The sequence below is a fragment of the Drosophila biarmipes genome, chromosome 3L (assembly GCF_025231255.1).
Source record: "Drosophila biarmipes strain raj3 chromosome 3L, RU_DBia_V1.1, whole genome shotgun sequence".
NCBI lineage: Eukaryota > Metazoa > Arthropoda > Insecta > Diptera > Drosophilidae > Drosophila > Drosophila biarmipes.
This window is the reverse complement of record NC_066613.1, coordinates 20,560,484-20,575,007: the sequence shown is the minus strand read 5'-3', so window position 1 is coordinate 20,575,007 and position 14,524 is coordinate 20,560,484. Positions and strand designations below refer to the sequence as shown.

Genomic DNA, 14,524 nt, shown 5'->3' with positions numbered 1-14,524 from the left:
AATCAGAAATGTTGAGAAATTGGTCTTTTCCAATTTTCTACAAGGGTGCTTAAAACGAAATATAACAAAAGCTATTGCTAAAAAAGTGGCTGGTTTAACAACCTTTTTAACCCATTTACACGCTCGGAACTTTTACGCATCAAGTAAAGATTCTGCACCTCTTCTTCATATGTTTGATAGAATTGTAGCACGTTTTCAAAATTGTTTAAGCGCATTGAAAATAAAGAAATCCTAAGCACATTACCCTGTGTTACACAAATAAATTATCTTTTAAATCAAGTTCGGAAAATTATACTACAATAGATGGAGCGAATCGTTATGGTCTTAGGAAGGGTATTACGATGGTTTGTGTCCACGGTGGCGCTTGGTCAAAGTTCCACTCCTCGGACAATGGTGATTCAAATGTACCGCCAAATAGTGTCACGCGTTTTTAAAAAACAACGATATTATCGATATAAGAGGTGAAACTTTTAAAGTTTTAAATTGTATTTAATTAATAATGATGTATTGATACCTGGTATTGCTATTAATACGTCTCTCTTTTACTGACACGGGCTCCGCTCATACGTTTGCTGGCACTTACGTTAGCGATAGCGATAGTAGCGGCTTATCGGTTACAAAACATTTCGATATACATATTTATTTTTATGGCATGTATCGATATGTGATATTTTTGTACATTTTCCCATCGCAAGCCCACCACCCTCATTCTTTGACCCCCCGCCCACGAGCCGACGAGCCGAAAACGTTGCTGACGAAGTGTAAGTGCGAAAATCGGGGCGAAAAATTGCATAAGACTCTGCCCAATCGAAGCAAGCGAGCCTTTCGTTAGAGTTGCCCGAAAACAGACAAAATTCCCGTGATTGTTAGCCACTTTCCGATTTTCGGGTCTATCCAGCACTCGTAAGTCTGGGCACGCCGTTATGTAACCTACAAAGGCCAAGAGCAGCTGATTGCCCAGCCACATACATATAATTAGATAAAGCACATGTCCGGGTACGTAACTAATCGGTGGTCCATGTCTACTTGCAGACGAGCCCAAGAACCAGAACAGAAACAAGATGTTCTCCAGCTTCTTCGAAACTGCCCGGAACTCGCCATTCCGCACCCCCCTGACGGCGGCCAGATGCGATGCCGCCGCCCCGGCGGTGGATCCCCAGCCGGTTGAAGGTCGCCAGATCGCCGCCGCCTCGGTGCCCGTGGCCAACAACCAGGACTCGTGCGAGTTCGGCAGCACCAAGTACTTCGCCCTGTGCGGTATCGGTGGCATCCTCAGCTGCGGCACCACGCACACCTTTGTGGTCCCACTGGATCTGGTCAAGTGCCGTCTGCAGGTCGACCAGGCCAAGTACAAGAACCTGTTCCACGGATTCAAGGTCACCGTGGCGGAGGAGGGCGCCCGTGGGCTGGCCAAGGGCTGGTTCCCCACCCTGCTGGGCTACTCGGCACAGGTGAGAATCGAATTTCTTGGTTACATAATCGGCTGGAGGCGGTTTATGTGCCCTCCACTCGTGACTGGGTCGTGTGACCCTAATTACAAGGTTTCTGGGTTTCAAATTGGCCAAGAAGGGATTCCCAATCGATCAGATGTGTTTGTATCATGATGTATTAAGGGTTTAGTGATTCCCCATCGATCTGATGTATTGATACCATAAATGTGTATCAAGGGATAGTATTTGGAATACCTTTGCTTATGAACTAGCGCTCTATGAGTTGCATCTCTTTATTATAGCTGTTCAACTTACAGAACTAATTATTGGGGTTTAGATAACTTCGTTGATTAAGCCTTATCAAGGTCATACACAATTAGGATTAAATTTAAGATCTACCATCTTTGTAAGCTTTTCCACTCCCCTTTCAATTGTGTTCCTTAAGATAACACCACGATACAGCAGATAACCCCTTTTTTATTGCCTTTTATAGGGTCTGTGCAAGTTCGGTCTGTACGAGGTGTTCAAAGTAAAGTACGCCGATATCATTGGTGAGGAGAATGCCTACCTCTACCGCACCTCGTTGTATCTGGCTGCTTCCGCTTCGGCCGAGTTCTTCGCCGATATCGCTCTGTCGCCGTTCGAGGCCGCCAAGGTCAAGATCCAGACCGTTCCCGGATTTGCCAACAACTTCCGCGAGGCCGTGCCCAAGATGCTGAAGGACGAGGGCGTCAATGCCTTCTACAAGGGTCTGGTTCCACTGTGGATGCGACAGATCCCTTACACCATGATGAAGTTCGCTTGCTTCGAGCGCACCGTGGAGCTGCTCTACAAGTGAGTCTAAGCCCGAAGATGTCTTCATTCGAAGCCAAGACCAAGCAATCTAAATCGATACTAATGATGCAATCTTCCCTTCCTTCCAGGTATGTGGTGCCCAAGCCCCGTGCCGAGTGCACCAAGGGCGAGCAGCTGATCGTGACCTTCGCCGCTGGCTACATCGCCGGTGTGTTCTGCGCCGTGGTGTCGCATCCCGCTGATGTGGTGGTCTCCAAGCTGAACCAGACCAAGGGAGCCAGCGCTGTGAGCGTGGCCAAGTCCCTGGGCTTCAGCGGCATGTGGAACGGATTGACTCCTCGTATCATCATGATCGGTACTCTGACCGCTCTGCAATGGTTCATCTACGACGGTGTGAAGGTCGCCCTGGGCATTCCCCGTCCACCACCCCCAGAGATGCCCGCCAGCCTGAAGGCCAAGCAGCACTAAGTGGGCTAGTCGAATCGGTTACGTTTAGGCCGGAGTTGAATAGTTGGCGCGATTGTGGGCAGACCCAGGAGCAACATACTTTTACTTTCTAACGAATTTTCGAGTTCTGTACAACCGAAAGCCTTTTGCTTATTTCTTTACAACAATACATCGATGTTGCGTGTGTGCCATTGCACATGTACATTCCACAAGCAATACTTTACGCATTTCTCTGACACCTCAGTTTATCCACACTTTTTTACGAATCTTTCTAACTTTAAACGCTAAATATTCTAAGCTACACTCAAGTTCAAAGTATTTAATTCCATAATCTAATACTATGTGCTATATTTAACCCTTTGTGTGTCTAGTTTCCGCTAGAAAGTATGTCTGTATGTTGTACCTTTGATGGCCAGCCCCCTTGTTTTCCCGTGCCCGCTGCCCCAAGCCCCACAAGGCCACACAAGCGAATATGATATTAATGCTGTTTCAATTGTCTGACCCGCTACCTATGAAAGCACTCTGAATAAATTAAATTATAAAATATAAAAACACTACTTAGATGCATTTTCTAATCTGTTCTATAATTATAGGGAACTGGTTGTAGCACGATTGTGCGGGGGATTACGTCAGAAGTCTCGTAGAGATAACCTTAAGGCCAATAAATGCTTCTCCTGACATTGAAAATGGGGTTTAACGAAGGTTTGATTAATTAGGGGGTAAGCCTGAACAAGATGATCATAAAACCATGATCCCATTACAATAAATCGTTAAGCGACACACGTATTTTGGGAATTTACTTTTTTTTCATTTAAATATAATGTAAATTTGTATCCAATATATCCAAAAAATATATATATTTATTTCCATTTCTCAAAGGGGTCGGTCTAAATTATTTTAGTCCAAAAATCCAACAATAGTTTATGCCTCTACCAAATTAAAAATTCTTCATGTTTTTCAAAAATATTTATTTTATTTATGAGCATTGAGCTAAATAAGACATTTTAGTGGCTCGTTGTGTCATAAGTTCGGTAAAAACTAAATAATTGTAGAGTACGCTGTATATATGGGCACATATATAGTTGATTCATTCACGTCACGTCAGTTGGGCGCCTTACACACTAGATAACCTCTAAGGACTACGAACTAGGCATCGTTACACAACTAAGTTCATATGTATATAAATGTATTTAACAGGCAATTTTCTGGTATATTGTTTGCTTTTGCTTCTGTATGTACAAATCACTTAGGTCTAGTTAGGTGTATATATCGTATATAGTCGGGGAGCTGGATCACACAGAACAGTGAGGACAAAAAACTCTGTTGTCTCTTATGTGATGATGCGAATTTTTGTTTTTATTTTATTTTATTTTATTATATAATATATTGCAGGACGTGTTTTCTTCTCCAAAACAAGCCATTTCAGTCTTAGCGTTTCAAATAACCAAAAAGGAAAAATTGTATAATGAAATGAAAAGAGTAAAAAATGAAAAATAATAAAACGAATAAACTTAGGGCTACAATTTTGTTTGCTTTCCTTGCGTATGTGTGTTTTTGTTTGTTTTCTTTATTTTGCAATTGCAGAAAATTTCGAAATAATGGTTTGCTTGGATGCTACACGCCTCAAAATTCCTCTCCTTTTTTATGGGGTTTTTTCGTTTTTAGTTTACATAAATCTAATATCAGTTATAAAGATGTAGACAATCACACAGACATACAGGTAACATATAAATCTTGCTTTTTAGAAAAATTCTTTACAATCGAACATAAAACATTTTAGAAAGTCATACAAAGAAATTTCATCGAGTTGACTGTGGACAAAACATACAAATTCGGGCTTTTGCTTAGTAGAAGTAGATATGAGCCCCTCTAACTAATTTTTCATTGAGTTATCCTCAAGTCAATGGCACTTTAAAATTGGGATATTTGTACCAGGTATAAGCTTAGGTCAAAAGGTTTTGTTAGTGTTAAAATCTTTTCGACTCTCTCTCTGTCACTGAAACTGTTCATCAATTTTAAAATCTGTTCCAAAACTGTTTCTTTCTGTTCATGTGGCCTAAATGAGAAGCATTATTCACTTCAATCGCTCGGGTGAGGGGTTAGGAAATTCCACTCCCGTTCCCAGGCGGCATCACCAATACGGCGTCTGTGGCTCCTGGTGCCAGCCATTTTGGTTCTGCACCTTGGCCAGGGCATCGGTCAGGGTGGACCTTATTTGCTGGCTCGAGTTGCGATTCTGACCCTTGTCGTAGGGCGACAAGGCGTTGTAGTAAAAGGGCGATCGCTTGCTGATGGTGTAGTTTTTACCCTGTAAGCGAAAGCAAATTTAATAAAAATATTTCTTAATTGTTTCCCCTGAAAAAAAAACTCACATTATTATTATCCCAATATTCGGTGTCGTTGGTGCGGTAGCAGATGCAGAACTCCAGGCGCTTGGAGGACGGCGGCAAGGTGATCTTGAAGGAGAATGTATCGAAGACAACGTGGGCACAGGTAGTGGGTCCATAGGCCCTGGCGAAGGTGCAGAAGATGTCCTGTTGGCTCTTCCAATCGTCCCAGGTCACACGCACAATGATCTCCTTCTGGAAGTCGATGTTCTTCACCTTGATGGTGCCCACCACAATGGACTCCTCGTCCTTGACAATCACATTCTCCAGGGACACAAAGTCCCGATCTATCTTTTGTCTGTCGTAAAATAATAAATTAGTTTGCGTTTGGGGATGATAAATACGATCCAAAACTCACCTAAATGATAGATAGTCTGAGGCTGGCTGCTTGAAGTCCACTGTCCACTGATCCGGCGGATGCGGGCTGACCAGGCCCTGTGTTATCTGCTCCAAGAACTTCATGCTCCAGTAGGGTGGCACATTCGAGGGTTCGGACATCACGCGAACCTCGGTTAGCGATAGACCCTCATCGTCGGCAAAAATCACATGCTTTTTGGGGCCACGGCTGCAAAAAAGAAAATAAATCCCATTCAGTGAGTACAGCACCATATATTATAATTAAATGGCTCATTATTAATGTATATTCCTATAGATTTGACCCGGGCATTATCAGTTTGACTTGACCCCCCCATTTGGAAATATTTATTGAATTACTCTATGGTCATTGACTCGCCATCTTTCTCCCAGCGGATTTCTATTTTTATGCTCAACAGTTTCGTTTTATTGGTTTGTTTTGATTTTAGTTGGCTAACTGCGTCGTTGCCAAATGCATTTTCTAACGATCCTGCCAGGGACTAATTTCTTCCCCATGTCTGCCAATTCCTTGGCATTTTCAACATCCGCTATCCAGTAAATCATTACTTTTCCCGTAACATGTTTTCCCTTTTCTCCCGAAGCATTTTCATAAATCCGGTTCCCTGCGTCATTAAAGGAGTAATGTGTATTGTATATTTTTTTGACTTTATTTTTAGCAGTCACGTACGGCTTTGGCAAAGATTTTCCTTAATCTATATGTAAAACACGCCTACTTTTCGCTTTGCCTTTCTTTTTCATTTCTTTTTATTGGCCAACTCTGCCCACGAGTCTTTGGCTTAAATGTAAATAAAAACACACACCCCACTGGGATATATAAAATAACTCGTGATTCAAAGTGTGGGAAATAGTCGGGGAATATTTCGCAGAAAATTCTTGGAGTCTGACAAAAGTCTGAAATCCCTTGGAATTTTAAAATGCATATAGAAATATGTGCATGGTTAAAATATGATTTAATAAAGATTGGTAATACCCAAGTATGTGAAAGATAATGATTATTAAGTGGGAAAAAAAATGCTGAAAGAATTTGGACCTTATAATTTTACATATATTACATTTACAAGCACTAGACCATCTGAAGATCTTAATAATTACCAATGATCTTAAGTATTAAAGATCTCTAGCAATTTTTAAAATTTTTTTATATGAGATTTTTATGATACCTTTCTGCTCTCCAATCTAAAGAAACGTTCTGGCTAGAAAGCTGACCATAGAATCGATAAGATATCGGACTAATTTTGGCCTATCAGCCGAGTGGGGGGCTCGGTTTCTTAGGGACGCTGGCTGTTGCCAAAGCAAAATATATCAACTAACGCTGAGAACCCAGAAAGTTTCCGTCAGTTAGACCAACAGCGACTAATGGCCCCACACAGGTCTGAATTTATTTGGTCTGCAAATTGGAGGAGAGTCCGCGGGAACGCAACGAGCGCTAGGTCTATATGGCAAGTGCAAATAGCCAACAATTGAAATGGCTCTGGCTCTCTGTTTATTGATCGCCGGCTGTTGGCTATAAGGCCGGAGATCGCACCACCCGACTCAGTTCGAATGGGATCGGATCGAAGCGACTATCGGCGATCGGCGATCGGCGATCACGCACCGAGGGCATGATCATGTGCGCCTGCTGTGGCTGCATTTTCTTCAACAGGTTTCTTTTCGATCCGATCGCTTATCTGGTGTGTGGGGCCCCAACGCCCAGCGGACCGACCAGAAATCGGAGACCGCAGACGGGACTCGTTTTTTCTTCACTTCTTGTATTTTCTCGACCGCTTTCCTGAAACGTGTCAGCTATGAAAGAGATCGGCCGAAAAAATCAAAAAATATTCATTTGCATTTCCATTCGTTTTCCCCCATTTGGCTTACATTTTCTCCAAGGGAAACGTGTTTGCCCAACACCCAAAGGCAGCCACAATTCCGTATGCATTACGGAACGCATTTATTTTTGAGGGTCCGGTTTACAACAGGCCCATAAATTAGTTAACTTCTCAATATGCAGGCCGCATTAAGAGCGCTGATGGTGGCAGGAGAAACAAGTTTTCGGGCTCGGTAAAAGGGCTTTTTAAAATCAGAAGCAATTGATGTAAATACTTTTTAATTTCCTTGGTTTCTGTCTGCAGACCTTGCTCGAGTCCCCCCACCCTTTTGTATGTCAATAACCTGCCCAAATAAGATTTCCAAGGTCCAAACAAATTTTTACAACTCTGATGGATCTGATGGTCATTCTAGTTGACCTACAACTGGTCTACTTTTCTTCTGTAAATGAATCAAGGCGTTTCCGTCTTTTATGTCGCCAAATTTTCAGGTTTTCCTCTTTCATTTCCACCAACAGAATTTTATGCTTAATATTTGGGAAATTTCCTCTACGCACATCCAAAGTCCAATAGTAAGCGGCTGAAAATAGTTTTTACTGGGAATATTTATGTCGTGGATCTAGACGTTCTTAATTACTTCTACGTCGGCCTATAAAATGTATCGAAAGGGAAAATACTTGTATATGAATTTACGAAATTCTTTTACATTTTTCGGCTGATGGTGCGCCAACATTTTTACAACAGACCCACATTTCTGATCGATTCACGTGATCTCTGCATGAGCATCAGACATATCTCCCCGGCTCTATATATAACCTTACGTCTGTGTGCATTCGAATGCCGAGGCTTGTAATGTTGAAATATTTTTAGTTACGTTACACCCGAAAAAATTGTGTATTTATTAGAATGACGCCTTTCGCTAGAAAGCGATGATCACGCTTCTAGGCTAATAATTCTTCGGCCTTGGCGTGACCCGTCTGCGTCGTTTTGCGGCTGATCTTGATGATTTTCGGGGAGGCTAATTAAGACGGAGGAAAGCTTTTTCATAGGCTGTCAAATGTGATTGAGGAACAGTCCGATGCGGAAAGTTTGGAAGGTGATGGATGAGGTTTTCATACGTCCCCTTGGTACTCTTAAAAAGATGTACTCTCATTTATTTTTGGCCCTCATAGTATTTTAGTGAGATTTAATTCAAGCATTATTTTCTTTTAGCTCTTACTTCAGTATTAAATCGCACGCATTTTTCTTCAGTGGATTTCGTAACTGATAAACGAAGGCGTACGAAATACGCAACCGCAGAGTGTACTCAAAATCTACAAGTACTCGTCTCGTTTACATTGATAATATGACGGGCTTTAAGCCCGATCTCCTAGACATTGCCCAAATATAAATAGTGCTCGCCTTTGACGCAAACGTACGTATAAATTATTTTCTCTATCTCGTGGCGCGTGTATTTTTAGGCATTTCTCAAAATGTCAGATTCAAGTGCAAGGAAGGAAAACTTTTCTAGGGCTCGTTGAAAGCAAAATGTATATTCACAATATATCTCTGAGACATCAATAACCCAAATATTTTCAGGGCCTGCATATGAATCGATATTCCCTATATATAGAGGGAAAAAAAACGAAAGTAATGGCGCCTCGTTGCTGGGGTCTATACTAAACGCCAGTCTATGCCGTTTGAGTCTTAATATGTGCGGTTTTTTATCTGAGATATACTAGATGGAGCTTGCAGTGGCGTGTTTTTATTTTGGCAGACTTCTAAAGTCATTTAGATAATTTATATTTTGTTTTTGTGAAATTGCACGTTCTTAAATATAGCCCAAGTGTAGATACGAGTATATTTCATGATCCTTTTGCAAGTATTTGGCCAGGCGGTCGTATGCATTTTGCTTTCTCTGCTTATTTAACAAATGACATGTGCTCGGCTATGACGTCTGTGGGAAAGTTGCTCAACTGCCAGATTTTCTTGTTCCTTTTACTTAAACTAGGGGAAATTATGAACCGGAAATTGCATTTTAACGCCTAGTTTTAGGAATATTTTTGGCAAATGTTTCATCTTGTTGTTGTAGAATAACCTAGTGAAAGCTTTCATTAATTTATTTCTTTATGTCTTTTACTTGTATTGATCTTTAAAAAATATCTTTCGATTTCTTTCTAACCACGGACTACTTGGTTACCAAAGCCTCTCTAGCTCCTTGTGTTACTCTGCTTTCTCTGGCTTTCCGCAAGATTTTCCCCTAACTTGATACCTACTACTTAACCCAATGAATCACCCTGGGGCTGATACGCCCTCTTCCGACCACAATTGCCTAGACTCTCGCCCCACAAAAGTCCCATCTAGTTCAGTTGGTGGTTTAGTAAGTGCGGCGCCACAGTCTTCGAGGGTCTGACGTCAAAGTGACTGAACCCACCGGCATTTGCAGCCCGCTCGATCGGTTCGCCGTCGCCATATCGAGTTACCTCCATTATGCAATCTTATCGCCCGCACACACTCACCTCAGCTCGCAGTTGGTGTCGCTGTCCTTGCTGCACATACAGCTATGGCTGGCACTGTCCGCGACATCGGTGTCCGTCGGCGAGAGATCTCCCGAACTGGCCGTACTGTTCTGGGACTTGTGCAGGCAGGATTTGCGGCTGAGACAGGACTTGGGCTGGCTGGTGAGCAGCGGGGCTGAGGCCATGCGCTCCAGGTAGCTCCGTCCGGAGCGACTGCCCACGCCCAGGGGCGTGGCGCCCGCCTTCTGCTGACTGGGGCCCTGGCCCTGGACCGCGGCCGCGGCCGAGGCGTTGTTGACCATGGCTTTGGAGGCCAGGGTAATCACTTGGGGCCGGCAGTAGCGCGACGCTCTGTTGGGCTCGTCATTGTAGCTGAAAAGGCAGGGGAAAGTCAATTAATCTCAATGTTAATATTTCTTATATCATAAATAATATATTTTTTAGTCAACCCTGATTGAAAATGTAATTTCTATACTTAAAACATCAGCAGATGGCCGCAATCTTTCAACTGTTTTGACCAATTTTCGTATCTTTTTTCGCTATACCCAAAAAGAAGATTATAAAACCCCTGGATCAGTCTGTTATTTCGGTCAATCTACGCCTTAAGCTGCCTTTTATCAGGCCTGATAAGGGTGGTGACTTGGATTTCTGCCGCCCTAATGTTTGCCTTCATTGTTCGGAGGCCTATGTGATAGGAGTATATTGTCTATAGAGAAACATCGCTGATAAGCGGAGTTGCGCACGACCTCCCCACTTGCTTAAGGAATGTCGTGCGGTAATCTATAATATTGAGTTGTAGCATATTTGTTTGGGTTCTGCGGTGAGTCATCTCCGAAAATGTATTTTCGGCAGACACCCGCTGCTCTTACTCATTTGGCACGGTTCGCATCCCGTTTGTAGTTATCATAATTTTTCGGCTAGACATTCATAAAACCAAAACTCAATGGCTGATAACGATCGATGGGGTTCGCGTGGACTTATGCATGCTGAACATATGTTGCTGACATGCTGATACGACTTTTTCGGCGTGGGCCTGACTATGGGAACTTTTCCGTCTGCTCTGCTGTTATCACCACTTTTTCTGGCTAATTGCCGCTGTCTGGCCACTATATCAGCATATTAAGTGCTCGAGTTGGCAACTTAAAAATGTCAAGTGCTTTCGCCGAACACCCGCTGAGTTACGTAGCTGATTTTTGGTATTGGGTGGGGTTAACTGTTGTAAAATCACGCTGAGAAATTTCAAGAGCCTTGACGCACTAACAACTGAGTTACTTCAGTTGGTTGGAGTGCTAGAGTCTGTTTAAAGGCATGCCGCTCACGTGCCCTGATAAGAAATGTTGAAAGTTTTCGGTCTCCCAGCTGGGACTTGTTTTAAAAACACGCTCTGTATACCTATAGCTGTTAAAGTTTTCGAGTTTTAGACCTCTTTATCTTAACTGATTTTCGGTTTATTTTCCCCGTTTCTTGTGGCTGTTTGTTTTGCTTGACCATACTCTACTTATACGTTTATTTTTAGCAAATATTCACTTATAAAAAAACAATAAATTAAACGAATTTTTGTTATTGTATATTTATCACGCCCGAAAATAAAAGTATAACTACAAATATGAGGAAAATGCAGCTCGTGCAGCAAATGGAGCGCGGTAAATTGGTTTTATTGAATCAATTGCTTTCGCCCCAAAGATATATACCCTTCCTTCCTTCACCGATTTGTCATTTTTCGGGTGGCTTGTGAGAAGGCCCCTGAGAATTAAAAAATAAAGTGTTGTCCAAGCGCCACGCGCAAATTTGTCGCCAGGCGAGCGATTCTTCGGCGTCGTCTCCCCGACTCGTGAAGAATCGTGGAGAATCAAATCTCCCTCGGCTGTGCCCACAAAAGATCACCTCAGCATCGTCGAAATGTTTGTTTTGGTTCAGCACTCTGTCTTGCCTTGATCTTGAATGCTTTCATTTCATATTTCGCCAACCTGTTGTCAACCCAAATGCTAGCCTTAGTCGCGCGAATATTTTTAGTACCTGCATTCATTGTGTTCTTGAAAGTTTCTCACTTTTATAGTTCATTTTTTGAGAACACAAGTCTTCCCGCCTTTGATCAGGTGTTAAACTGTCCCTAGACGACACTTGGCACAGGTGTTTTGCCTAAGTCAATACTGGCAGCCCTCAAAATAGATCGATTTTCCATTTCCACATATCGTAAACATTTGAGATCTTGCATTCATTAAATGGAATTGTGCTTTTCCGCTCTGTTGATTTAGCTAATGTGCGTAATGTTTGGTTATTTTGAAATTTATATTGCTTTTCAATGAGTAGACGTGTTCTTTAAATATTTACAAATATAATTTACACAAAATTTACTAAAGGAAAGTATTGCTTTCATTTAAATTCTTATACAATTTTAATTTAATTTCTCACATTTATTATATAACAACGGAAGTATTTAAGCGCAAAGAGTTCTTTGATGTCAGGTAATCCGACATTTTTATCGACATTTTTTGTTTCTTTGATTAGCACGTACACAGCCGTGAAACTCTTAAAAGATGTATCAGAAAATACCTGTGCAGTCTTATCAAACGATAAGAAAATGGAAAGAAAGTTCGCTATACGAAAGACACCGAAACTTAAACATTAAAACTTAGCTTCTCTTTCAATTTTGTTTTTGTTAATTTCTTTTGATTGGCGCCCGAAACCCGTGAGTTCACTTCGATCAATTTAGCATTAAATTAGCCCAATTGCTGGGAATATTTATTTATGATGTCTGAATTTTTTGTAACTTACTTTAACGACTGACGCTGATGTCCGCTCATGAAGTCCGCCAGAAAACTAACGGGTGGGCTGTGACTGAATATGGGCGGACTGTGTGAAATCATTTTATATATAGGCTTCGATCTGGGCTGATTACAACAATGATCTCTACAAACAAGGAACTTTTTCTGTGGAAGCCCCTGTGAAAAAATATAGAAAATTAAACGATTTGTTTTTGTGTTTAATTGAAGCGCAGCAAAGCGGCAATAAATGAACTTTTAATTGGAAAGAAATATGTAAATAGTATGCATGATAGCGACAAATATATTTATGTAATTTCGTGTTGATAGCTAATCTCAGGTGGAATCGGTTTTAATGATGTCCACACGGCGCTATGTATAGCACTACCATTATCATAACGAAATGTACATATTATTGTTTCTTTCGAAATGCCATTAGTTTGGTCCGAATTCATATCAAAAATCATTTGGTATTTGGCATGGTACAAAAAAAAATCTAATAGTATACAATTTTGATGATGGTTTTTAGCTCTGCCTGGTATTTTTATAGATTAAGGTCTGCAACTAACCGTTAGTTGTTATCTCCTCTCTGTTTTCCGCTTCACTTTTAACTTCTGGTTACGAGGTAAGGAACTTTTCTTTCTTGTGCTGTCGATCACTTTTCTTTTTGCTGCGATCTTTCTTTTTATATTTTTACTTTTTCATTTGTGCATCACGCATGGGCGTCAGACAATGAAAAAGATCTTTGGGACGGGATGTTAATTGAATTTATTAAAATCCTCCGATCGGGGGCACTTTTGGTGGGTTACACGCACAAAACCACGAACGATTTTTAAACGATTTTCACGCGGACTTTGCTTAAGTGTTACTGATTTTTTGTTTTAATTATTTTTACACGGACAAAAAACAGCAACCACTGGTTTCCGTCGCGTTCCCCGATCCGTTCCTCCTGTGAACCGTACGCTTCGACGCTGCGAAAACGAATGAAAATGTTTGTTGCCTCAACTTGCCGTCAAGACTTCCATTCCCGGCGATCGTCGACGGAGAGCGAGAGAGTGGGTGTCTTTATACCCTTTCTTAGGGTATTGTTACTTTGTAGGGTCGCTTGTAACGCTCGTACCCAGACAACTATCTACGATTTTCAAGGGGAGTGCAGGAAGAAAAGAGTCCTAGAAAAAGAAAGAGACCACTTGAACAATCTATCAACTACTTTTATTTGTAATTTAGAATATTCATATTGTTATGTTTATGGCTTTCATATTACACTTTAGCAAGCGATAATACTACGTTTTTAAAATAATTAAAAGATTCTTTTAAAAAACACACTTTTTTCAAAATAAATGTTAAAAAGTACTTCAAAACAAACCCGAAAGATACTATATATATTTTTTGATTTTTTTATACTATAGTTGTTGGTTTAAGAGAGCTTAATTCATAAAAATGTTTATATTTAATCTTTAAAAATTTAAAAATGTAATGGGTTTGTTTGTCCGTTTGTCTTTGATCACCTTCAGTAAATACAAAATGTTGAAATTTATTTTATATTAAGTCTATTTTTTTCCCATCTCAGGTAGTACTTTAAGGGTATATACACTTCGGTGACCTGAACTCAGTCACCTTTCTCGCCTCTCTTTCTAGAATACCCCCGTTCTCTCTGTGTGTCTCTGCTTCCCTCTCCTCACCTTTTCCCGATCTACGTGGCTTGCATATGTTGATTGCATTTTGATATTCCGCCGCGCTTGTGGTTGTAGTAGTTTAGCTTCAGTCTTAGTTGCTTTGATTAGTTTAGGCGCCGCTGGCGGTGACAAAAGTCAAAACGGGTGTCAGCCCCTCGAGACATGATCACCGGCACGGGGAGCCATCCCATCTCACAGACGAAATTTCCCAGTGCGCCTCGTGGCGGTCGAGAGAATTTCAAGGGATTTGGCAAACACTTTTTCCCTGTCAGCTGTTTCAACATTTATCTTATCGTAGTCGCTGTACTATAGACGCTGATCTGACCAGTTAACACGTTGAAGCCTTTAA

General features: G+C 41.4%; 2 protein-coding genes across 3 annotated transcripts; one reads left to right on the top strand and one right to left on the bottom strand.

Moving 5' to 3' along the window:
• Nucleotides 1–668: 668 nt before the first annotated feature.
• On the top strand, nt 669–3,229 carry LOC108035567 (phosphate carrier protein, mitochondrial). Of its 2 annotated transcripts, none has more exons than XM_017111236.3 (4): nt 669–761; nt 1,033–1,451; nt 1,924–2,264; nt 2,354–3,229. In XM_017111236.3, exons 2-4 carry the CDS (start codon nt 1,062–1,064, stop codon nt 2,691–2,693), a joined length of 1,071 nt encoding a protein of 356 aa, XP_016966725.1. In that variant the 5' UTR covers nt 669–761; nt 1,033–1,061; the 3' UTR covers nt 2,694–3,229. The 2 variants fall into 2 exon arrangements, with proteins under 2 accessions (XP_016966725.1, XP_016966726.1); XM_017111237.3 differs by lacking the exon at nt 669–761 and adding an exon at nt 768–903.
• A 394-nt stretch (nt 3,230–3,623) lies between these two features.
• Nucleotides 3,624–13,485, bottom strand: LOC108035222 (protein phosphatase 1 regulatory subunit 3C). Its single transcript, XM_017110750.3, has 6 exons — nt 13,069–13,485; nt 12,513–12,679; nt 9,738–10,109; nt 5,418–5,624; nt 5,045–5,357; nt 3,624–4,980 (listed from the first exon to the last, which is right to left on the bottom strand). The coding sequence occupies exons 2-6, from the start codon at nt 12,602–12,604 to the stop codon at nt 4,804–4,806; spliced, it is 1,161 nt and encodes a 386-aa protein (XP_016966239.1). The 5' UTR covers nt 12,605–12,679; nt 13,069–13,485; the 3' UTR covers nt 3,624–4,803.
• Nucleotides 13,486–14,524: the final 1,039 nt, after the last annotated feature.